This window comes from Ambystoma mexicanum, chromosome 1q (assembly GCF_040938575.1).
Source record: "Ambystoma mexicanum isolate Mex_15411 chromosome 1q, UKY_AmexF1_1, whole genome shotgun sequence".
Lineage (NCBI taxonomy): Eukaryota > Metazoa > Chordata > Amphibia > Caudata > Ambystomatidae > Ambystoma > Ambystoma mexicanum.
In genome coordinates this window covers 1,026,322,267-1,026,348,768 of record NC_090922.1, presented here as the reverse complement: position 1 = coordinate 1,026,348,768, position 26,502 = coordinate 1,026,322,267, and the positions used below count along the sequence as shown (strand labels likewise).

Below are 26,502 nucleotides of genomic sequence, written 5' to 3'. Positions count from 1 at the left end.
ACATGGTATCCCCCTTTTCCTCATGATAACCAACCTTACCCTCCCCCTGCCTTTATAGACTGTTGTCAATCGCTTCCCCTCATTTCCCCTCATTCATACCACTATAGTACAGGGACGAGGAAGAGGCAACTAGGAGTGGTGCACACTAACATGTCATTTCACGACTCTGGTACCGAGACGAGGAAGAGGCCTACACACCATTGTGAGAGACAGGCGTGTCCAAAGAACTTGAATAACATTGGTCAGGCAATTGGGCTTGAGGACTCATACCTGCAACCTGTTAAATGGTTGCAGGTGTATAAAAGGTTGGGCCGACAATCAGGGGGAAGAGGCCAGCAGGAGGGAAGCCGAGCCAAGCATTCCGGGCCTGAGGGAAGACAAATCCTGTAGAGAAGTATGCCTCCGAGGAGGGCTCTGCCTAGAGGCCAGGATGCCGGCAAGTACCCCGGAGAGACTGTGGTGCCGAGGCCCGGATGGGCTATTAGAGGGGCACAGCGGTGGGAGCCTCACTGGTCGGGTGCTCGCACAGACGTTGTGAGGCACGGGAGAAATCCAATTGCTGCAAGTTACTGGAAGCATCCGCGAGAGGCTAGCGGATCTGCCGGCAACCCACAGAGAGAAGACCGAAGTGCGTGCAGGGCTCACAATACTGCAAAGACAATTATGCGGAGTGGGAGAGAAGGAAAGCAGCCGCCCGGAGAAGCTGCCAGGGACCGTGAGTGAAAACAAAGTAACTCTCGTATCGCGACGCTCCTGGGGGTTGTTACAGGGCAAAAGTGATTGCCGAATGAACGAAATGAGATGTGCAAGATGAAGCGAACCCTAAGTAAAGGGTTATGGTGAAAAATACGAACAAGGTGAACTGTGATTGAAAGCATACGAGTAAAGAGCTATTGAATACCGAACTAAAGGAAAGCCCCTTGACATGCCTATGAATAGAACTTGTGTGAAATACATGAAAAATATATTGAAAGAAAAGAACGAATTTTAAGAAATAGAATGAAAAGCAAATATCAAATATTACTAAAGAGTGTGAAAGTAATGTGGTGAAGGAAAGAGAGCACCACAGAGTGAACTGTATGCAAGAACACATTGTGGCAAAGCCAAATGGCTAGCAAGGATAAAGCCAAATGAATGTGAACCAGAACATAGGTACAGTGACAAAAGAACCTGTGTGGGCAAGAAAACCTGGGGTTGCCGGTTGCGTGACCTGTTACATCGGGTAAACCCTATAAAGCCAAAACAAAATGTATGAAAGAGATTGCTGAAGTGAAGCAGAGGAAAGCAATCTGTATAAACTGTAAGGAAGTAGGAGTGTCAAGTTGACCTGGAATTGTTTTTTGAATATTTAGAGACTGAAATCAATTTGGCAAGTTGGAAAAGCAGATATCTTGGGGAAGGGAACCCTGAGACCTTGTGGAACCTTGTTGTTGCCTTTGGTAAAGGAACCCTGCAGTCCCTTTTTGGAACTGTGTTGATTTCTTGGAACCCCGAGACTTTGTGGAATTGTCTTGAACTTGGGGAAGGGGAGCTGGAAAACAAACCAAGGGCTGGAAGAAGCTCGGACCTTTATTTGGAACACTATTTTGCTGTTGCTGTCATCCCTACACATTGTTTAGCTTTAGTTGTGAGGGCAAGTATAGGTTTTGGACACACAGGAGGTCATTACAAGGTTGGCGGTAAGTGGTTAACGGCGCCGGTAAAGGTGTCGGTGCCCTTAACCCCTTACCGCCGCATTACGAGGTCCTTTAGCGGGTCCCGCTAAGGGCGGCTGGTTTTACCAGGCGCCCTTAGTGGGAGCTGCTTAAGGACCAACCAGCATGCTAACAGGCCCGTTATCAACGGGCCCGTTGTTAGCATGGTCCCCATTCCCATTGAGCCCTATGGGGGCTCGAGTGGGAATGGGGATGGGTTCCCTGAATGGGGAAATACCAGGTCCTCCAAGGTTGGAATGGTCCGGTAATTCCCCATTCAGGGAACCCTGAGCCGGTATGCGGTAAGGGTTTAGCCATGGTGCTAATAGCGCCATAGCTACCTCCAACCTCGCAATGACCCCCACAGACTTTTAAATTGAACCTACTGACTCCCATATTGAAATCCCATATTGGCATAGGGCAAATAAGGCTTTCAACCATCTTTCCATTTAAGTTAATAAACACATTTTTGCTGAACTTTGAATCTGTTGTCTGTATATTGCTTCATGATGCCTTCACACAACCCAGAGAGCCTGGTAGACACAGCTTCCACTTCTGGTGTGAAGTGATCAACTTTCCGCACACTCCCTCTGGATAAGGAAAGCAAGTTGGAAACCATAGGGAAGAACATTTTTGGAGATGGATGCCGGGCATATAAACACCTTGTGTGCCCTGACCAAATGTTAACATATATTATGGATGTAACTTCAGAAGAGAGAGAGAGCACCTACCCAAATAAGTTTAATGCAGATGCTTAGTCTTTGGGATGTGTACCTGATGTCCAAGAGCAGTTATTGAACATGCTCTTCGATGAGTTAAATCTGTACCGGACAAAGGCAGACAAATCACTGGAAAAGTTTAAGACCAAAAAGTCAACGGCTAAATCCTTGAGCCTAGCAATGTAACTGGCATCCTCTTCCTTTGCGTGTTCCTTTTCCTTTTCCAGAGGCCGTGGTTTGCATCATTTCACCTCTTATTGCCATGGGGTAAACGTCACTTTTCAGTGTCTAAAGGTGGACAAAGATGCTCTATGCAGCTAGTAAGGTGCTGAGAGGCACAGAAAAGTTGTCCCCCCAGTACTACTGTTCCTTCTGCCAACTTAGGCCCATAACCCCTTTGAGGTCACCTCAACTCATTCAATACTTGTAGGGTGGAGTATAGCACTTCATAACATTGAATGGTGTTCTACTACTTCGGATGTATAGATACTCGAAACAGTGTCACACAGGTATTGTCTCCCCTTCCAGAAAAGGCCCCAAGTCGGCCTCTTCCATGGCAATCGTCAAGTCTGAACCCCTTACTCATGAGGAGGTGCAGACTATCTTGTAAAAAGCTGTCCTATAGTGTGTCCTGGAAGAAAAGAAGGGGAAATGATGTTACTCCCTTTGTTTCTTGGTGTCCAAAAAGGACTTGGGTATGCATTTTATATAAGACCTGAGGTCCTTTAACACATTCCTCAGGAAGAAAAAACGAAAGATGGTGACCATGTCCCAGACCCTAGAGGACCATGATGGCCTGGTGTAACTGGACCCCCAGATGCTTATTTCCATGTGCCTCTACAACCGAATCCTCGGAAGTACCGGACGGTCATAGTGGCCAGTACTCATTACCAATTTCCAGTTCTGCTATTCAACCTTACCTCTGCCCAATGATTATTCACCAAAAACTGCTGTTGAGGATGGCTTTTCTCAGGCAGGAGAGGAGCCACATTTTTCCATCCATGGATATCTGACTTATGTGAGATCATTCTCCAGAACTAGTATCATCTCATCTGTACCACACCTTCCAACTACTACACAGTTTGGGATTCTCCCTGAAAGTAGTTCCAGGTGACACCAACCTATCAGCTGCAGTTCCTCTGGGCAGTCCTCAGCTCTAGTTCGGGACAGGCTATTCCACCTGATGACGTGGCCTCAAACATTTTCCAGATGTTCTTGCCAGCAATCATCTTCCTTCGCCTCTTGGGCCTCATGGCATTCTGAATCTACTTGGTGCCTGAGTCTTTTTTTTTTTAACAATTTGTTTTATTGACAACATACAAATAGGGCTGAACGAAAACGGTCCATTCCACCAGTAAAACACAAAAAGAGAAACAAGTTGTCAGTTTTTCCAATAATAACTCCCTTCCCACCACCCTCCTCCCCCCCACCCCAGCCCAATTTCAACATACCACGTTTTGAGAGTTCACGAACAATAATATCTCTGGGGAGAACGATTGCTTGCCAAGTACCAATTAGACAATTCACTTGACACAGTGGGTTCAGCTTGTGAATTAACCGGAGGGAAACAATCACAGTCTCAAGGAAGAATGGAGATAGGCATCTTGTGGAGGCAACTTAAGATACAGTCTACAGGCGCATAGAAATACAATCCTCATGGAGAAGAACTGCAGTCCATTCTTGCACAAAGTCCGTCATGGTGTCGTTCGTTATTGCGGTAAGCTTTTCATTTATGAAAATCGACCTGAGTTTGCAGAGCCATTCCTCTTTGGACGGGACCAATGCATTTTTCCACTTTTGGGCGAGCGCTAGCCTCCCCGCTCTCAACATGGCCCCAATGACCTTAGGGAACACATTCAGTTCTGTCTCCGGTGTGGGGGTGCCCAGGAGGATTTCCAATGGCAGTAAGGTCGGGCAGAACCCCTCAATTTCCTTAATCCAGCTAAGTAGTTCCGACCAATAAACCTGAATGACTGGGCATTCCCACCACAGATGAAACCATGTGCCCCGTTGGTGGCACCCTCTGGGGCAAAAGGGGGATACATCCCTAAACATTTTGGACAGGGTGGCCGGGGGGCGGTGCCATGAATGGACAATTTTGAAGTTATGTTCCATAGCAGCCGTATACAGAGAACCCGTGAAAATGCATTTAAAAATTGCCCTCCACGTATGGTCATCCAGAGGCATGCCCAGCTTAGTTTCCCAGATCTTTTTGAAAGGTTGTCTACCCTCCAGGTTCACTGTTACAAGACGCTATTGAACATAGATAAGGAGCCCCTCCGAGTTGTGCTTTTGGCCAGGATAGTCTCGAAAGGGGTGATGGGGCGTTTGAGACGATCGGCCCAGCGAGGGTGAGTCAAGATCCCCTTCAAGCGTAGGTATTCGAAGACTGAGGGAGGGTTGTTGTCACGCTCACCTGATTCCCACGGAGGCGCAGGTCTGGCTTCGAGTGCTGATGCTTCTTCAATGGTGAAGCGTAGGACTCTAAAGATGGACAGGAAGGGCCCCTCTACTCTGGCTTTTCTGGCTCGCAGGAATATTCCCCTGTGTGTGAAAAGGGAGTATTACCTACTGACGGAATAATGCTCAAGCCTCCCACTCCCTTCCAACCCTCCACGATACCCTTCCACGATTCACCGTGAAGTCTCACCTTAGGGTCTGGAAGGATGAGTTCTCCATCCTGCTTCTGATGCAGGGGCGCGTTGAAACCCAGTTACTTCACTGGATTGAGGTTTGATGGGAGTTCAAAATAAGCTTGACTATTCATGTGAGGCGCTGTAAGAGTTCTGTTGCAAGTTCAAAAGTTCAAGCTTAATAATAATGTTCATTGTCTTATTGCAGCAAGCGCTAATGCTTATGTCTTTTTCCCCTTAGGGGCCGGGGTTCGGAATGCCGGAGATATGGCGCCGACCCGAAGTGAAACGTGCAGTTCCAGTAAATGACAGGTAAATTCTGGATGAGCGTTCAGGTAATGTCTTTGCATTCGCTCATTCAATGTCTTTGTCTTTTTTCCCCATAGGGGCCGGGGTCCGGAATGCCAGGAAGCGGCAGGACCCGAAATGAAATGGGAATGACCCAACAGGTAAGTCTTAGAAGGAAACTGAGCCTTTCCTATTCCCTTCCTTCTCTCACCTTGTTTTCTTGTCTTTTTCTCTCTAGGCTCTGGGAAGTGGGTGCGGATCCGGATGATCGCTGCTGAAGATGGTGGCGCCCAGGAAAGGTGAGTGAAATGCAGCGCTGCAGCGATCGAAGCGAAATGCTTTTAAAATGATGTCTTCCCTTTCAGGATCGTCGGTGTGATGTCTCCGTGATGCAGCTTTAGCAGGTAAGGTCTTCTTTATCTCCAATTCTCTCTTATCTCCCTTTGCAGGCGACCCAGGATGCTGACAGGCGTGGCTGAAGTCCAGATGCAGGAGCTGACACGGTGAGCGTCCAGCTGCGAGGAGCAGAACAACACGAAGCGTGAGTTGCTGATCGGGCGTGGTTTAAATAGCTTTGGAAGAAGTCCCAGGTATGTATCCTTCCACCGATCAGGTATGTATCCTTCCCCAACCACACCCAGGTGGAAAGTAGTCCCACAGGTAAAGTAGTTCCATTCAGGCCTCAAGAGGGCCTGGATGTAGCAGCATGGTCTGCCCCAGGTAAGTGCACATTAAGACACTTGAACACATGTCTAGCTTTATGAGCCTGGCGCCTAAGCCGCCAGGACAGGGGTCCAACATGAGCCTGGCGCCTAAGGCGCCAGGACTGTGTCCAAAGGGCCCCAGCTTAGGCCGCTGGCACTTCCCTGGGGGGAATGATGCCTGCCTCTGGGGTTGCTGGGTTGGACCTGGCTCCTTGGAGGTAGGCATCATGACAGTTGTCCGCCAATGCTTCGGTCAGTTTGTCATATTCTATAAAGCCCTCCTCACGATACAATTGAGAGATTCTCTCCAGGACCATGTCTGACCAAGATTGGGTGTCTCGGAATCCCTTGGAGCCCAGATCAATAGGGGGGATGGCCAAGAGGATAGTTGTTTGTTAGCAGCGTTAGGCTTCCAAACCACCCAGAGGGCCGCTAAGGTGGGATGAGTTCTGGGATGTGGGGGGAGAACCTTAGGGAGGGGCCCACAAAAGGTCTCTAACTTTTCTCGGGTGGGCAGGAATGTCCTCAATATATGTCCAATATGTTCCCATGTCATCCCTCATATGTTCCAACATCACTCGGAGCTGGGCTGCTTTATAGTAAAGCCTGAAGTCCGGGAGACCGAACCCACCATCTGACTTTGGAAGGGTCAAAGTAGAAGTCTTGACTCTCGTCCTTTTGCCATTCCAGATAAATTGGTGGACCCGGGATTGGAGTACCTCAAAAAAGGCCTCGGGTATCACCACAGGGAGCGCCGCGAAGAGATAAAGGAGGCGGGGCAAGATATTCATCTTCACCGTAACCATGCACCCCAGCCAAGAGAGTGTAAGGGGAGCCCATCGTTTAAGGTCGCTACTAACCTGAGCCAAGATCCCTGGGAAATTGCATTGGTATAGTTGGGAGAGGTCTCTGGGGATGGTGGTTCCCAGGTATCTGGTGGATTCCCGCTCTATTCTTACCCCCAGTATTTCGGTGCTGCCCTCAATCTCATGTTCCCCTGGACCCATGGGCATTATGCTAGACTTGGACGTATTTACCTTCAGCCCCGAGAAGGAGCCGAAGTAGTGTATGAGATCAAATAACCGTGATAGGGAGACCCGGAGGTTGGTTAGGTAGCCCAGGATATCATCTGCAAACAAGGATAGTTTAAAGTCGCAGTCGCCACACCTTATCCCCGTGATCTCCTGGTCTGTCCTGACTGCTATAGCCAGGGGTTCCATCGCCAAAGCATCTAAAAGGGGAGAAAGGGGACATCCCTGTCGGGTGCCCCTGGAAAGGGAGAACGGCTCTGAGGTGCCTCCGTTGACCAATACTCTCGCTGAGGGGCCGTTGTAAAGTGCTGCGATCCACCCACAGAAGTTGTCTCCCAACCTCATCTTGCGGAGAACTCTGCCCATGTAAGGCCACTCGACGCGGTCGAAGGCCTTTTCTGAGTCTAACGAAAGAAGGTAGCCTTCCACCTCCTGTTTTGAAGCTTCATGCATGAGATCGAGGGTTTTTCTAATGTTGTCTGATCCCTGGCGCCCCGAAACAAAACCCACCTGATTGCCATGTACTAGGGAAGGGAGGAGTTTCGCCAATCTATTTGCTAGGCGTTTATCCAGGATTTTAACATCAGTGTTAAGAAGGGAAATGGGGCGATATGATTGGCAGTGGGCGGGATCTTTTCCCTCCTTAAGGAGCACTACAATCAAAGCCGACATCATCGTGGGTGGGTGGGAGCCCTGATTCAATGCAGCGTTGAACATCTTGGCCATGAATGGGGCAAGCGTGGACCGATACGTTTTATAAAACTTGACTGTGTAGCCATCGTCCCCTGGGGCTGTTCCGCTTTTCAGCGAGGATATGGTATCTATTATTTATTGTGGGGTTATGGGCAGCACCAGTAACTCAGCTTTGTCGGGGTGGAGGCCTGGAATCGGGAGGGAGTCGAGAAAGATGTCAACCTCGTTCACCTCACCCACGTATTCCGAGCTGTACAGCCTTTCATAATATCGCCTAAATTGTTCCGCGATTTTACTATCCCGCACTGTCGAGTCCCCCTCCGGGGTGTGGATGGAATTAACCCTTCTGCTGTTTCTGAACTCCCGAAGCCTCCAAGCCAGTATACTATCCGCCTTTTCCCCCTTTTCCATATATTCTGTTTTAAGAAAGAGAGTTTCTTCTCCGTCTGTCCCACAAGGAGGTCTGCTAACCTGGTTCGTAACCTCTGCAATTCCTCCCATTTCCCAGGGAACATCTGTGTTTTTAATTTCCCCCCTGGTTGTATAGCTTCTATCTTTTCCCTTAGTGATTTCTCCTCCCGGGCTCTTTCCCTCTTTTTCCCCGACCCTATCCCAATGAGGGTGCCTCTAATAGTAGCCTTAAATGCCTCCCATAATCCCATGACCCCAACCTCACCGTTATCATTGAGGGAAAAATAGTCCTCTATGGCCACCAGAAGGGATTGGCGGACCTCTTTGTCCTGTAGAAGAAGGTCATTACACCTCCACCGGGAACCTAATGCTGGGGCAGGGGGGAGACCCAGCCTAATTTTCACCATGTCGTGGTCAGTCCAGGGGACAATCTCCACTCCCGAGTCAGTGACCTCCCTCTGAAGCGAAGTCTCAACCAAAATGTAGTCAATACGGGAGAAAACTGCGTGAGGCTTTGAGTAAAAAGTATAGTCGGGATTCCGACCCTGCTTGCAGGTGCATGTGTCACTCAGGCCCAGTTCCATGTTCACTTCGCGAAAGGCCACAGCAAGTCTCTCGTGAAGGCGCATGTTCGGGCAGGGTTTAGCAGATTTCCTATCCCTCTCGGGGCATAGAACCATATTAAAATCTCCACCAACCAATAGGGTACCCTCCGAGAATTATATTATTATTTCTTTCATTCCAACCCAGAAGGCATCTTGTGCTTCATTCAGGGCATAAATACACACCAGAGTAAACAGCCGACCCCGCACCTCCCCCTTAACCATGAGATATCGTCCATCTGGATCTGATTTCAAAGCTTTAAACACAAAATGGGCCCCGGGGGATACCACCAAAGCTACTCCTCGCTTCTTTGCCTGATAAGATGCTCTGAATACCTGATCAATAGTTTTAGCCCTGAGCTTTGGTTCCTTGCCCCGAACCCAGTGAGTTTCCTGTACAAATAAGAAGTGAAGCCGGAGCCTTGCAAATTCCCGCACCAACAACGACCTCTTTGTAGGCGAGTTGAGCCCCGCACATTTAACGATCCCACTGTCAAGTATTGGAGCAAATCATCCATTAATACACTGATAAAAGCTCGTAGCTCCCCTCGAAAAACAGCAACAGTTACTGCTCCCACAGTGCTTGCCCACCCCAATAGAGGCTCGTGAAAGCCCTGAGGGTGTGTAGTAGACCCCAAAACTTGGCATTCCATAACTGTAACCCCAACACCCCAACCCCCTTACTTTCCCCCCTCCTCCCCCCTCCCCCCTGATCGCCTGGCAGGTCATTGGTGTCATTCTATCACCAACCAGGCCACCATTGTCTCCCCCTCCGGGCTCAATAACTCTTGATTAACAACAACTCGAGCACCCCTCCACCCCCAAGGTCGTCCCTGGGTATAAACAATTGTTTCCCCCATCCACTCACAAAGTCGATTGCAGGCTTTTTCATTGATCACCACGGTCCCTTTCATGTGTTGCCGGGGATGCCGGGGCCAATCTACTGAACTTTCTTTGGCCACGAACCCTGCGTCTTTCCCTTGGGGCCCTGGTCCCTTTTGGGCCTGTCAGAGCTTGCCCACCCTCCTGGTCACCCAACTCCATATTCGGACCGGCCAATAGTTCGCCTGACACTCTCTGAATGTCGTCCTCCGTCACCAGGGCATACTTATAGCCTTCAAACTCAAGAGAGTGAGAAGGGGTACCCCCACCTGTACCAGACCCCCTTGGACTGGAGCATTTCTGTCAGCGGAGAGCATAGTTAGCGCCTTGCCAATGTAAAAGCTGACAGATCCTGATACATTGAGATTTGGGCCCCTTCCCACTCCACTGGGCCCGTCTTGCGAGCCAATTCGAGAATCTTGCTTTTCTCGGCAAAATAGTGAAAGCGAACAAGAATGGACCTGGGGCCTCTGGAGGATGCGCCCGCTCTGTGGGCCCTGTCGATGGTGGGCACATTCGTGTTGGCCCCTCCGAACAGCAGACCGACCACTGCGCTAACAGCTTTATTGATGTCCACTTGCGTTTCACCTTCGTGCTCCGGGAAACCTAGAAAGCGCAAGTTACACCGACGTTCCCTGTTCTCTAAGTCATCCAACTTCAAGGAGCATTTCTCTTCCCTCCTTTCAAGCTCCGCAAGGCACATATCGAATTGGGTCTCGAAGATATCGTTGGAAGCAGTGTTATTCTCGAGCGCAAGAACTCTATCGTCTATATTGTCAACTTTCTTGTCCAGCGTGTCCAGTCGCAGCGCTATATCCGCCCTGAAGCCTCTGTTTTCCTCCAGGAGGGCCGCCATGCCCCTGGTGACGGTGCTGGTGTCCGCAGCTTCCTGGTGTGTCTGTGCCGCCATTTCAGGACGTACTTGGGAGCCTGGGGACGGACGGCGAAATCTCTGTAGTGCCTCCTTCCAGCTCATAGGCCCCCCCGGACATCTCTGACTCGAGGGGTCTGCCTCCAAAAAGCGTGTGTTCAGGGGGCCTCACCGCCGGCTTCGCTCGGGGCAGGGTTCAATCACTCTGGAAGCACAGGGAGCGAAGACGCTTCGCAGGAGGTCCTGGTCTCTCACGGGTTCCCCCTCATAGGTGCAGAATGCACCGCCACTGGTATACCACCTCGTACCCGCACTTCTGCATCTTTCCTTGTCCTACAAATGGGCTCTCCACCCCAGCCAGGCAGGAGATGCCCAAAGAATTGGTCGCAAAGAGTCTATGCTGTCTATGACTGGCAGTTTTTTCCCCGGGTGGTCCCGCATACGCAAGGAGACTCCCTCAATACCCCTCCTGGTTCAATGGAAGGGGTATTGGACCACCCCGTGTTGCTCCGTTTCCTGTCACGATCTTGGGGGTCCTCAGGGTGCCGTTCGGGTCCCGCTGTGGTCTCCTCACCTCATGGGCCCGCTGGTGCCCCTCCGTAGGGTTGATGCCGCATCCGATCTGAGCGGGCCAGGGGAAGGCTCTCCCCTTTCGTGCCTCTCACGGCGCAGTAAACCCTCGGCGGGGGCTCTCTTACTCTGCCCGATCCCGCTCTCCACGGGCCTCGCGGCGGCTCTCTGGGGGACCCAGCAGCGCCGCTCCGGGCCCTCCCCGGACGTTGCAGGGGGCTTGCGTCTGCCCCAGGGAGAGCGGGTCCAGCTGCATCCAGGGTGCGCCCTGCCACCACTACCTCCCTCCGGGGAGAAGGCGCCAGCCAGCGTCGCTCGGCCTAGTCACAGGGCGCTCTCAAGTACGGGCTCCACGTAGTTTCTCGTGGAGCCGCGGCGCCGAAGGGGGGAGGGGTCGCTCTCCCTCCAAACTACAACGGGTTGCGGTTTCACAGCGGCTCCACCGCAGAAGTTCAAATTTCGGGGTGATGTGCCCACCAACGATGGCAAGGTGGGGGTATGGTTTACTCCTCACTCCGGGGGAGCTGGGGGGGCTCAAGGCCCTCAAACGGTGCCCTTCGGAGGAGACGAGCTGAGATGCTTTAGCACATCTCTGCGCCCCCTGGTGGATCCGGTGCCTGAGTCTTGACTGAGAATTAGGTCACTTCAATGGCTCCTTTGATGTCAATTTGCCTTGATAGGACACCTTAATGAAGGGGTAGACATTTTGGCAGCTATGGCCGGAGGTCACAGTGGTCATTGACCTTCTTTGAAAGGCTTCAGCACTCACCATTCAGTTAGCAGGGTATGGTCCTTGACAGAATCCATATTACAAATCAATCTTTTGGGCTGAGGTGGTCAGTCTTGCTCTGATAGCTTTCCTTGCTTTGATGTAGGAGAGGAGTGTCCTGTTCTAATGAACAGAGCACTGGCCATGCATTTCCTCAACAAGTGTGTAGGGTTACATATCATATTGGTGGATACAAATTTCCAAAATGTTTGTTGTTGTGGAGAAGATTTCTGCCTCATTCGATAACACATGTATGAAATATGTTTAGACATGGTCACCATTCATTGAGTTTGTGATAGACCGAGAAAACTACTTCCAAAAACCACAGATGATAAAGAAATGTACATTACTTTAAGGGTTGAAACGCAAATTGACAAACATAGGCAAGACAAACCTAAAAGGGTTTAGATAAAGCATGTTGTAAATAGATACAATTAAGAAGGGTGGGCATGTTTATGTTTCCCTTGTTTTCCTTGCATGTGACAGTGTTTAGGGTGTCCTGACAGATACATGCCCAGAATGACATTTAAGATGAACAGTAGATTGAACTTTGTTTTTCTTATATTGGATATCAGAATGTTTAGCACAGGTTATTGGTATAATATTGTTATGGGGGTTCATATATTTGGGTGGAGTTGCATGTTTTCCTTGTCATTTGTAATGAAAATCAAAGAAATAAAGTTTGAAGAAATGTTTTGTTTTTCTTTGCTGTAGTAGATTTGTTTTTGCCAGGAACAATTGACTTCTCTGGGAATATATCTAAGATGAGGAATCTGTGGAATGATGCAGTCTGATAGAAGAACATATGACTTTCCTCTGATAATGTTCTTTGTGATGAATTCTCCTTCCGCTGCTTCCTTATCTTAGGTATATGCAAGTGGAAGGGGCAGCTGTCACTGGACAAACCTTCACACCACAGTGCGTAGTGCACGTCAGCCTTGACTTCCTCCTACAGTCTACTCTATGGCTCCTACAATGATGATGCAGTACATACATATACAGCATTCCACACCCAGAGACATTCATTCATTAATTTTTCTGTCATGCTCAGCAGCTGAGGGAACGTGAAATAAAACCTTTCAAATGCATTGTGTTCTCCCACGTATTCCTCATCTTATTATATCTTCGTTTCCAGCTTCAGCTGCTTTGGAAAACATTTTCTTCTCGGCAGAGGGTGCTGTGCGTCGAGACGGTCGACCCGATATCTCTCAAGGGCCTCCATCTTGGCTGATGTCATCGTTAAGTACATATATGACGCGCAGCTTCCCTTGGCTTCTGTTCCGTTTTTTTTCTGCGAATGCAATTGCTTCAAGAATTACAGCACGCTTCAGTTTTCCACAAACATGTTTCGAGAGACCACGTCTTCGACTCCAACTACTCCGTAGGCGGGCTTCAAAAAGTGAAAAATTGTGGCACCAAAATGTCCATCACAGACTTGCATCTGGTGTGTGGGTATCGAGCACAAAACCCCTGACTGACGATCCTGTCAGTTGATGACAGGTAAGGCCTTAAAAAAGCAAAAAAAGCTAAACTGTTAGTGGGTAGGATTGTCCCCAAATCCCTGTCCACGCCTTTGAAATTTGGGTCATCCCACGAGTGGAAAGATTCATCTCCCCATAAAAAAAGGTCAAAAAAATGATCCCACTCGAGGAGCACACACTCCTCTTCGTCGTCAAAAAAATCTAAGGTACGGCATAGATCACATATCGTTCTTATTTGTCTTCCTCAGAGAAAAGGAGCGTAATCTGCCCGACTAAATCCTCCTCCAAAGATAAGTTGGAACTGTTTAGAAAGAAAATGTGCAGAATCTTCAAGGAAAAGGCCCCGTCTTCTACGAAACATAAGAAAAGTGGCCATGCTACCGTCAATGACAAGCATGTTGCCAAGGCAAAACCCTGTGCGCCCTCGAGCCCGGGGTCATAAGCCTAAGACTTCTCGAGAGTCTTCGAGTACTCGATGAGACGAGAAATCATCAAAGAAACCGTTGAGTCGAGAGTCAAGTCCCTTGAAGCATAAGTCCAAGGACAAAGCGTCAATACCATCGACGCCACGGACGTCGTCACTGTTAAGGCCATTGACGCCGATGAAAAAAATATCGACACCGACAGTGCATTCATTGACGCCTTTGCCTCCAAAAAGTATGGAAAAGGTTTTTAAACCTCTACCTAAAAGGATTTTTTCTGATCCTTAACCTTAGTATATGAGGGTTATGAAACCTAAGATGAAACCCCTCCAAGTGGTCTTCAATTGGATACCCCTGGTATTCACATTCATACTAATATTCCTGAATGCTTCATTTCAGAAGAGATCAGGGTTAGGGAGCTACATGACACCCTACAGACAGCTAGTGGGGTAGAAACCTCCCCAGAGCTAGATTTTGGCAAACCAGACTCGGCTGATCATGTGGATGCATCATACAGAGGCTTAATGTCCAGAGTTGTAGAGTTCCTAGGATGGAGTAGGCCAGTTCCTTCATTTGAGCAGGATGACTTTACAGACACATTAGACAAATGTCCTCAATATGACCCTATACTACCATTCTATGTGGCACTCCAAAAAAGGGTTGCAGCAAACTGGGAGACTCCAGAGTCCACCTCTGCAGTAAATAAAAATAACACAAAAAAATATAGGCCATCCAATAGCGACCCTGGCTACCTGTCAATACATCGGACTCCGGAAAGTCTAGTAGTGCAAACAGCTACATCCACCTCTAAGCAAGCTGTGTATCCAACCATACCCCCTGATAGGGATGACAAATATGTTGACTCATGGACAAACAAAGTCTTTTCTGTTAGCAGCATGGCTTTAAAGTCTTCTAACTCTACATGTGCTCTTGCAAAATGCACATTCACCCTGTGGAACTGCACAGCGATGGTGGCTGATCACATCCCTGAAGGTGAGGAAAGCAACAACTACTTTAACCTGGTAAGGGATGGCAAGGAGGCCATGTGTTAGTCTCTGCAATCAGGTCTGGACATTGCTGACAGCATCAGCAGGGATATGTTGGTAAGCACTGTCATACGCATTTTTGCGTGGTTAAGGGAGTCAGGGTTTGCACCTGATGTACAATCTAGATTCCTTAATATGCCCTTTGATGGCTCGCACTTATTTGGTAATAAGGCTGACGAAAGCCTTGAGAAGCTGCAGACGTCAAAGGGGGCAGGCAATTCCCTAGGTGCCGCCATCAGGCAGCCTCATCCTTTTCACCCCAGAGGATAATCTTGTAGGGGTAGCTCCTTTTGCTACTACTCCTCAGTTGTTAAAGCGAGAGGACAGGCTGGTCAAAGAGGACAAAGAAGATTCCCTCATGGTGGACGAGGGCGCGGTGCAAAGGCCGCCCAATCAGCAGCGTCTTTACCATCAGCAGCTTCCTCAGCTGCCTCAAAACCTCTCTGAGGTCTTGACTCACGACACCCGGGTGGGAGGCAGACTGTCACCAGCATCTGAAAGAATGGCGAGGTATTACTTTGGTTGCATGGGCACTGGAAACAGTAGGCCAAGGTTACTGCCTCCCCTTCATACAGAGACCTCAGGATCATCTGTCGGGAAGCCATTCGCTAAATGTTCGAGATCCATTCCTGCTGCAGGAAATTTTAACCCTGCTAGAGAAAGGTGCTATAGAAGCAGTACCTGTGATGGAGAGGAACAAAGGATGGGATTTTCCCTATTTTTCAATCCGCAAGAAGGACAGAGAGCTGAGACCCATCTTGTACTTGAGAAACTTGAACAAGTTCCTCAGGAAGGACAAGTTCAAGATGGTCAAACTTTCTTAGATCCATCAGGCCCTCCAGCTCCAAGATTAGATGGTATCATTGGACTTTCAGGATGCTTACTTTCATGTGCCAATTCATGACAAGCACAGGAAGTACCTGATGTTCGCGTTGGCGGTTCTCATCAGTTTCGAGTTCTGCCATTCGGGATGTCCTCTTCCCCAAGGGTTTTTACCAAGCTGATGATGGTGGTGGCAGCGAGTCTCAGGAGAGGGGGGAACCACGTCTACCCCTACCTAGACGATTGGCTCATCAGGGCACGTTCACCCGAACAGGCCCAGGAACATCTCAGTATCACCTGCCACTCCCTCCACTGACTGGGCTTCCCCCTCAATTACAAGAAGTCCAACGTGATACCATTTCAGAAACTCCAGTTCATAGGAGCGGTCATGGATGCATCCTTGGGAAAAGCCTTGGCACCCAAGGTGAGGGCTCAACACATTTTGCATATGGTTACCAAGTTTGAGTGCCCAGCATCTTCCGGCCTTTGACTTTTTGAGGTTACTCAGCCTCATGGCATCCTGCATTTTTGTGTTTCCAGAGGCTCGCCTGAGAATAAGATCCCTCCAATGGTCCCAATTCTGAGGCAGGATGTCAGACCTTCTGGAGGTAACGAGCAGAGTTGCACAGGACCTTCTGTGGTGGTGTCATGAGCTTGGGTCATGCCCCTAGATTAGCCTCTAAGAATTCGTGGACCATGGCTTATCATGCTTGGTCCGTAACACGGAAAGAACCATGTTTGGGCTACGGGGGGAAAGACACTTCCTCATCACCTAAGATGGCGGCTTAAGGGGTTCTATGGAAAGTAACCGTCACAGTCTAGTGCTTCACACTCACTGCATATATAAGTCCCTTCTCTCACCTGCTCCGCGCTTCGCGTCGTCTGCTTCGCAGTGTACGCTTACCGCGGATCCGTTCTCGTCACAGTTTACCTCAGCCCATTCATATCATCTCCTGTCATAGTTCCATAGTTTTCCCTCTGTAGTTAGAGTACATTTTCTGTCACTTCCACAGTATTTCCCTGGCGTTAGATTTTAGGCAACATTCTAGTAAGTTGCCTTCACAGTTACCTCATACAATTACCGCGCTCATTCCTGTCAGCGGAACATTCACAAATCTCCTTCAGCAGTTCGAAGCTGTGTTGTTTTCGTCAAGCGACAGTTACCGCGAGTATTGGCTGTTATGTTGTTGCGCCCTTGTTTTTAGCGTGTCTTTTCAGTCAGCGGAGTTTTCATGTTTTGTAACTACAGTAATAAGCTGTTCTCCTGTCAGTCCGCCCTTCCACACATGCTAGGTAGGGCTACGATTTGGTGACAAGGTTATTAGTTGTCAATTCTGGGGAAAAGTTACAGTTGCTTCCAGTCAGCTAAATTACTAGAGCCATTTCGTTGGTTGTGGAAAGTCTTCTTCACAAGCTAGCATACACCACACGTTAAAAGTGACAAAGAAATATTACTTATCTCTGCAGTTAACCATTTTTCTGTCCAATTGTTCACACGCAGATTGAGTTGCTTCTCATAGTTGGATTAGATGTGACTAGGTGTTCATTCACGTCAATATAGAGGAACAGCTTATCAATAGTATCCAATTCCTTATCAATTCCTAGCATTCCCATTATTTACTAGTCACGCACTCCCGCCATCCTTCCTTCCCTCAGAAAATCGCATTTCATTTTCCCATCTTCAGAACTAGCGCCCCTGCGCAGAAGCAGGATGGAGAGCTCCCAAAAAACAAACTACAGGTAACGCCTCCCGATGGGTATGAGAGATAATTCCTGAACGGGTGCATTAGACTAGTAGACTAAGGATTACTGAATGTTCTTGTTTGTAGATCACCAGACTGCATAGATTAACTACGCACCCTGAGAATAGCGCCCAAACAGAATTCCAGAGAAGTGCTCCCGCAGAGTTTCTGAGGTAAGCGTTACAGGTGGGTCTGCAAGGGCAACATTCTGAATAGAGAATCCTTTTGGCAACCATGGCAGGAGATAACAGTAGTGACGGATGACTCACTCGTGGGGTGGGGAGCCCACGCCAACAATCTGACAATCAATGGTCATTGGTCTCCATCGGAGTCAAACTGCATATCAATCTTTTGGAGCTGAGGCCAATCAGACTAGCGCTGAAGGCCTTTCAGCCCTCTGTATGGGGAAAGAATGTCCTGATAATGACGGACAACACAGTGGCCATGTACTACCTTGAAGGGGCCCCTGAGGGACCCTCGGATGTGGAAACAAGGCACAATCACCACACACGAATGAATACGCCAGACACCAGGTTCTGTTCCCAAAATCTAGGGTTTATTGCAAATACAAAATAGTCTCAGTTGGCCAAATGGTCCCACGCCCCGCGACGTGTGTCTAACAGACCTCGGGGGACGCAAGAGAGTGAGAGACGTGCATCAGTTACATATATACAAAAGGAGCACCTTACAATCAGCAATGACACAGTATGACACATTCGATGCCGCCACTAATTCATTTCCCTTTGAATTAGAGGCGATGATTGACCATTGTGACAAATATGACACCTTAGACCACCATATTTAGTAACGGTTTGCAATCTCCAATTTTACAGACACCATTCTTTATTTGCGAGAACACAGCGTTTCTGTTTTCATGGGCAAACTGCACGTAGGAGACTGGCACATACCAGGCCTCACTATCTCTTAGTTTCGATTCTCGCTCTAGAGGTCAGCCCGCTCTCCGGGGCCTCACTGTGCTCAGAAAGGGGGCCGTAAAGAAGAACATAATTCAACTTTTCAAATGCTAGCTTCATACATTGCTATTCTTTCAGGAGACTCGCTGGCATTCGTGTACTGATTAAAATGCCTTGCTCCCTGCCTTCAAGGATATGTGAGGGAGGGAATCGGCATTTCTGTCTGGCTTTCCAGTGTAATGTTTCAACATGTTTCTTAGCCTTGGGTCATTGAAGCGAAATAATATCTACAGCAAAGCAGTTTTACATGAGGCAAAGTGTCAATGTTAGAGAAAGCAGAGAGAAAACAAAATGGCGATTCTGGCCATCTTAAAATGGCCTCACTCTAGTTGAACTGATAGCTGCGTAATAACTAATGAGTATATATTCTTAACACTGTAAATGAGGCGATTAGTCTTCGGCCAACCTATTAATCATGCCTTTCCTTCCGCCCAAGGGGTGTTTAGTATTTCTGGACTGACAAACCCTCCTCTTGAGCCGTATGCCAAATGCCTCATCCATACATTGCATCCTCCTCCGACCAAGTATTTGGATCAGATTCGGAATCTGATTTAAATTCTGACCCATACACACTTGTTGTCTCCTCCTTATAATTATCAATGTCGATTGCCATGAATTCTTTAATGGTTTCAGATTCATTACTATTGTGAGCGCTTGATTTAGTAATGTTTTTTCGTTCCATCATTTGTACACATTCTTGACTAATTTCAGTACATACTATAGGGAGACAATGTATGCAACAACAACATGTCACGAATATTCCTAGGATTGCTACTAGGATTGCAAATAGCTTCCATCCCCAGGACCGTAACACTTCCCAAAACCAGGAGCTTATGTTCAATTCCCAGCCTCCTTCAGGGGGGTGGAGATCCGTGCTTAATACATGCAATTTTCTTATCGCCTCAAAAATCGTGGGGGAGGAGTCACTTACAAATACGCAACACTCTGATACCACAATTTTGCAAACACCGCCGCGATCAACTAAGATTATATCAAGGGCCATTCTATTTTGCAGTGACATCAATCTAATTCCTTTCTCTTCAAGAGTCATATTGTATAATATATCAGTGGTTCCATTTATTGTTTCTTCCAATATCCTAGACAGTCGTTTTATGTTATAAGAGTTTATCGCCTGGCCCCAAAATGGTATGAATGATTTTTCTATGTCCCCTACAATCAACCCGTCTTCAATTTTCCGGCGAGGTTGAGACCTGATCAATCTGGTTATATCTGATGTTTTTAAAAGAAACACCCCAGGAAACAGAAATCCCAAATAACACGTGCCTCCCCAGTTCCTAGGTAACCAAGGATATGCTTTTTCTCCACATTTGAATTACACAGGATCTCCCACATATATTGGATCCACTTCTTTATCAAGGAATGCTATGTTCCTGCATCTGGTAAATGTTCCTACCTGGAAAGAACCCTTTTTCTTTAAACAGAATGGGACAGAATGAGGGTTATAATTCACTGTATATGAAGGGGGTTCCGCATCCTTATTCCCCTGTGGGTTCATGTGGCATGTGATCACAGAAGTGTTATAAGGTACAGACAATCTATCCCACCGGTTTCATAATCACTTCCTCGAATTCATTCATGTTTGTTTTATCTAGTTGACCAGTTTCACTTTCGTTCAATTTCCCATAGTATAAGGCACTTAGAGAAGCATAACATGCAGAAGTTAAGGGCAGGTGCTGTACATACCATCCTATTTCCTGACCACCATGCTGCGGCAGGTGGGCACAAACCCAACAATTGTTTTTTCTTAGGATTGAGGGTGTCATATTCATTATTAATAGCAATGTGTTGTTCCCATATCCTTCCCTATGTTTCTCTTCCATTGGGGACAAGGTATAGGAAATGGTGTCCAGTCAACTGGTGGACAACAAACTGGTCGACTGCAATTTGGTCGACACCATTTGGTCGAATGCCAAATGGTCGAATTTTTTTTTTTTTTAATATATATGTGTTTTGTGGGTTTTCGTGTGGGGGAAAAAAATAAAAAAGAAAAAAAAGGGGGTTGGGGGGGGACCCCCCCCAAAAAACCCAAAAAATGGGTTAAAAAAAAAAAAAAAATTCGACCATTTGGCATTCGACCAAATGGTGTCGACCAAATTGTCTGTCGACCAAATGTTTTCGACCATTTGACTGGTAACCATAGGAAATCACATTGACTGGGCTTTCTGTTGTGGAAATGTTCACAATAGGCAAAAGTACTTCAAGAGGGTGTGTTTCTTCTAGGTACCATAATACTGATATGGCCAATATTGGGGCTAATATACTCATTATACACATTATTATGGTTAGACCCAACATACAATTCTTTCGACCATGTCCTTTTTTCACCTTACTATGTACTGCGTTTAACTCGCTATCAGCATTGGTGCAGGAGGGGGCATTTGCTGGTTCCGACATTCTTCTCTCGTCCTTCTTCTTCTACTGTGCTCGTCGTGAATATCTTTTGTTCATGTGCTTCTCAGGATGTTGAAAGAGTTCAATCAATGTCTACAGTCTTTCTATGCCAGTTTGCGATCTGCCTGGATTGCTTATTCATTTGGCAAGGCCTCCGTGCATTTTGCACATTGCTCTAGAATTTCAGAGCAGCTGCCTTTGTACCACGTGCGCCCCGCTTGTTCGCTCGGCTTCCTGACACATGGATTTAGCACCGAGGAGTTGCGTTTGGTGAGCTGTCTGACTTGCACAACTCTTACGTCACCCTCCTCTAGGCCTCCGGTTCCCACTTCATCCGAAAATAGGAAACAGAGGCAAGAAAATCACAAAGAGATGATAATGTGATCACTTCTTTTTTCTGCTCCGCAGGTTGTACCGATTTGCTCCTGGTATCGTGTGATCAACAAATAGTGCGGTTGCACTTCCGGTCTCAAGCTTGGAGTCAGCCTGGGGCATAATGGTAGATGATGATGGGTGCCCAGGCGACAATGCAGGCTGTGGTGCAACAGAAGATGGTGGGCGCCACAGAGGTATGCGCTTGATGTCCGCCAGCAGGGGTGCAGCATCTGCTGGACAACGTTGAGGCACTCTTTGCCCTTCTGCTTTTATGGCAATCTCATCAGGCTTTGTTTCAGGATCAGGCAGCTTCTGTGGCAAGGGACTGGGAATGACAAGAGAGGAGGCCTAGAGTCACTACCACTGTTCAGCGAGGCAATGCAGCTCTGGTTCTGGGCAATTGAAGATGGAATATCCTTATCAGCAGTTCACCTAGTCGGAGAGGAGAACACGGTGGCGGACACTCTGAGCAGGCAGAGCACAGTCTCCCACGGGTGGGAACTAGCTCAGAAAGTCCTTCAAGAGATCTTCACCCTTTGGGCAATCCCTTAAGTGGATCTGTTTACAACCAGTGTCAACCGGAAGTGCGAACTGTTTTGCTCCAGGGAATTTCCTCCAAGAGAAACTCTTGGGGACGCGTTCGTAGTGGACTGGGAGTATCCACTCCTGTACGCTTTTCCTCCAGTCTCCGTCATTTCTCACGTGATCAGGAGGTTGAGAAAGTTTGGGAATTCCATGATCCTAATTGCCCGGGATTGGCCCAGGAGGACATGGTTCCTGGACCTTCTGGACATGTCCATCTGCCCTCCAATATGTCTTCCGCCTCACCCTCCCAACTTACCCCACTGTAGAATTTCTGAGCTTTGGACATTACACTCTTTTAAGGTCTGGTCAATTTAAGGCACTTAATATTGGCTGTAATTCTGCATATGGGTGGCAAAAAAACAGCACTGAAGCCAACGGGCGCTGCGCGTGGTATATGTACTCGACAATGACGTCAGCCGAGATGGAGGCCATCGAGGGACATCGGGCCGACCGTCTCGATGCACAGTGCCCTCTGCTGAGAAGAAAAATGTTTTCGAAGCACCGGAAGCTGGAATCATAAGATGAGGAATACGTAGGAGGAACATCCAGTTGAAAGAACATTATCAGAGGTAAGTAACTAGTTCTTCTCATTTTCCCCTGAGGCAATGATGAGCTCTCTACATGTGGGGCTGGCTGGGAGGGCGTTGAAGAATCTGTTGGGGTGAGGGGGTCCATTCGAAAAAACATTACCAGAAGTAAGTAATATGTTCTTTAATATGAAAACGGATCGTTGTTTACCTTCACCACACGCAAGTCGGTGTTGAAGCCATTGTCTCATGACAGCCACATTGTTAAAACCACTATTCATATGCTTGTATTCCATAAACCAGCCAGTGTTTCATAATGTCCAATTACTCGCATGAAAAATGTGTAAAAGTAGCTACAAAACTTGGGAGCAAAAAGCAGGTGGCCTTCTTGGAATGAAGCGTCAAGATGTGACAAGGACTCACTGAAAACTAAGAAAGCCGGAACCAGAAATGCTCTGAATCTGACCTGACTAGTTATAAAACAAATAAACTTCACTGTCAACTTTTAGATGGTCTTCAGTCCTTTTTTGATGTCCTGGCTGTGACAGGTTTTTATTTATTTGCACTATATATCTCAATTGTCAGTTGTTCAATGGTTGCCTCGACCTTTACATGCACAGTGGTAATTCTTTGTATTTTACTGAAACAGGTTTCTCTACCTAAGGCTGAGACAAGCGGTGAATACAGTCCAATGAAAATCAGCTTAAGGGATGAGTTTACCACTTACAAAATGCCAGGTAATTTCACAACAGTATATTTCCTTTTTGGGAACTGTATTAACCCGAGTAAACATTTTTCTATATGTAAATAATCACAAAGCTTTCCTGCACTGTTTCTGGATCATATTTTGCTGTAACTTGCTCCTGAGGTTGCAGGGATGGCAGGGACAATCACCTATGTTTAAAGGTCATACTAGTTCAAATGAATCACCACAAATGTTGATTAGACTATTATCTATCTCAATGGTGCAAAGATCCAGGGTTCTTCCCTGCATTTTGTAGCACAGTATTAAGAAAATACAGACCAGTTACAGAGGATCAGTCATATCATTTTAATCTTTCTTCAATTCATTTATTTCTCATGTAGCGAATGCAAGAGAAAGCTACATGTTTTTACCCCGCTAGCTTTCAATTGTGAATGCAAGGTAGAAAATGCAATGGCAGAAATGCCTTTGTCATGGGGTGCATTGAGTACAAGGTAGGATAGCTTTTCATTTGGCATTTCTTTGGGAGAAAGGATGAGGCAATGGACATTATAAATTGTGAGTTTGAAACTTTAAACTTTCAAAGCTTTAAAACATGTAATCCAGGCAGGATTAGATGCGATTGACTCATTTTCCGAACCCATGGCAGACTTGTACTGTGGAGACATTCTTGGCTGAGGTTGCTGGCTGAGTTGGCTGGCATGTTTTTCTTGATGTGCACTTAAAGCTGTTTAATACGTCATTTAAAGTAGAACAGCAATTTGGCTGCGAGATGGAACTGTATTGACGAACATTTGCAAAAGACAGCTGCTAGATCTTTGGCATCATGAGTATTTTAACAGGATGCCAGCATAGGTATATCTCCCTCACCCATCAGCTGATCCAAAGGTTTAGGAAAATATTACACCAGCAGAAGCAGTAGTACTAAATGTTTTTTAAGTGTAGAGGAAAAGGGAATATAGTCACTCATCTCACAGCTGAGAAGCAATTTTGATATGTCACAGTAGTTTGGTGAAATTAAAACCTGGGTAACTAACCAACACAACACAACACCAACACAACATCAAGGCCTCATTGGTATTCCCTTTGTTAGGTAACCATTTGATAAAGAGGGAAAACAATCAAAAAAGGGTCCCTCAGAGATTTCAGCCTTTTCTCTTGGACTTTTGAACAGAGGGAAAACACGTATGTCAGTATTTCTGAATACAAGGTCCTCTACAAGACATGATGGCTAAAAAGAGAGCTTTACATTGGAAGAATACTGAGACCTGGTTACGGGCTTATAGAATTCCAACCGTGTCAGTTTATATAAGCTCATAAAATTGGATGGCCCAGAAAAGCTGGGGGCCACCTGACTTTAATAGTTGAACAGATTATTCAGGTTTGCCTAATCTCTTTCCCCATTCATGTCCCTTGTGGAGAATTGTATGAAGTTGAATGAAGAGATTCAGCACAAGGGTAATACTCTTGGCTCTTTATGTATTCTACTCAGAGCAAGAACATATCATGTATTAGTATTGGTTCTGGTACTAACAATAGTAAGAAGTAGTAACACTAGTATGCAATAAGCATACAAGAACAAATGGTATTAGCAATATGAATTATATAAGTCATATTGATAGTTGATGTAGTAATGGAAGTGCTACTGGAACACAACAGGTAAAGCGAAAGGCACTAGCAGCAATGCTATAGATACTACTAGTCGCAGTATTGTTAACAGTAGAAGATTGATATATTATTTAACTCAATATTTATAGTAACAAATGTTTGCAGAAGTATCCTTGTAGTACAAATAGAATAATTAGTTGTAGAAGCCATGCTAGTAGAATAATTTGCATTACCAGAAGCATTTCTTTTATTCTTACGTAATGCTAGTAGGAGCAGAACCAGCACTGGTACCCATAGAATTATTAGTACTCCGCAAGGGGTGTTTGTTGGCCTCCCATCCAATGAGGAGGCTCAAAACAGGAGCATTACCATAGGGTAATGCCACCATCCAAGTATACTTATAGCGGGCGGGCGGGCCACCATTTTCTGGCTGGTGGAATCTCGGGTCAATGCTGCCCCGCTGCCCGCATCCCTGTGTCCCATTCACCCCCCTTTTCCACATATTTTTCCCCCCTCCCATCCCCGCCCCACCTACCTTCCACGTACTTGTCCTTCGCAGCGTTCCAGCTGAATCCCTGCAGCGTTCCCGGTGCATCACTGCCGCCTCGTCAATGGCCGTCATGGAACGGATCCATGGAGTCCAGCTATTTTTTTTAAACACACTTTTAGTATACTAACAGCACTATTACCTTTGCAGGGGGCATTACCGGGCCTGGTAATGCCCTGGGCTAATGGTAAGGCCCTTGCTTCGCTCATGCTTCTACCATGCCCGAGCACTACCTATCCAGGTAATGCACCCCTTTCTCAGGTTATATTGGTTAAGTAGTGGGGCCTGTAGTAGTAGTGGTAGTAGCAGTAACAGTATTACTAGCTGTGATATATCTAACATTTCTTACAGCAGCCATATGGCCAGAAGTACCAATACCCATCGATATAGTGGCAGTTGTATCAATTATAATAGTGGTAGAAAGTGTCAATAATAATATTAGTAACAAAACTATACAAACTGGATGAAGAGCTATCAAAAAAACTGAGACACGAACTAGGCAGTGGCAAAATATGCTAGTTGCTGCCAACCCTAAGAACCCTAAATGTTTTTTTAGGAATAATTAGCGCTCTGTCACCCCAGAAACAACTGGTAGTCAATCCCATTCAAGAATATGTCTAGGTACACTAATTAAACATGCTTAATGCTCCCCTGGTAGAACATCCTGTATGCACTTCAAGTATTACTAACTAGTCTACAGGCCCGTGTACATGGACCAAAGTGCAGGTTTTCATTGATACAGTGGGCCCACTATCAATGCTAAGCCTACACATCCCTCTAGCGGCGACAACAGGCAAAGCCATGCAAATTGGCTTGGTCTCTATGTATCTTAAGGCAACATCACCCACTAGTGGAGACAACAGGTGAAGCTACTGCATTGGACAAACATACATCTGGCCTTTTATTATATTTGTTAGGAAGAGGGAAATCAGTCATCTGATTAGGGGTTTAAAGATCTCTAGAGATCCTGCCTCAGATGGATTGGCAATCATCAAGGCTAATCCTGAATTGTGGACAGATATATGCATTGTTTTTTTGAAGACATTGTTAAGACTTCTAGACTACCAGCTACATACTATCAAGCAATTATCGTACCAACAAGGACACAGCTAACCTGTTGAATTACAGACCTATCACTTTATTTGACATCACACGCAAAATGTTTGTGGCTCTCTGATATTAAACAAAGTGGGTGATGAAAACGGTCTTATTAACAAATATCCAACCGGTTTTCATATGAACATGGGCACCACTTTCAGCGGGCTCATGGTGAATCTTTTAAAGATGCAAGCCCTTAATAAAGCCGCTGTTCCAGTCTACATAGCACCATTTGAACCGACATCTGTTTTTGATCATGTTAATAGGACAAAGCATTGGAAAGAATGTTATGC

The 26,502-nt window shown here is 46.8% G+C and overlaps 1 protein-coding gene across 1 annotated transcript in view; it reads left to right on the top strand.

The window, feature by feature from the left end:
• Positions 1-26,502, top strand: part of DNAI3 (dynein axonemal intermediate chain 3) — a 2,012,519-nt gene that overhangs the window by 1,320,225 nt on the left and 665,792 nt on the right. Inside the window, exon 16 of the mRNA XM_069641699.1 lies at positions 22,903-22,990. Coding sequence (XP_069497800.1) covers positions 22,903-22,990 — 88 coding nt within the window. The remainder of the gene's footprint in view (positions 1-22,902; positions 22,991-26,502) is intronic.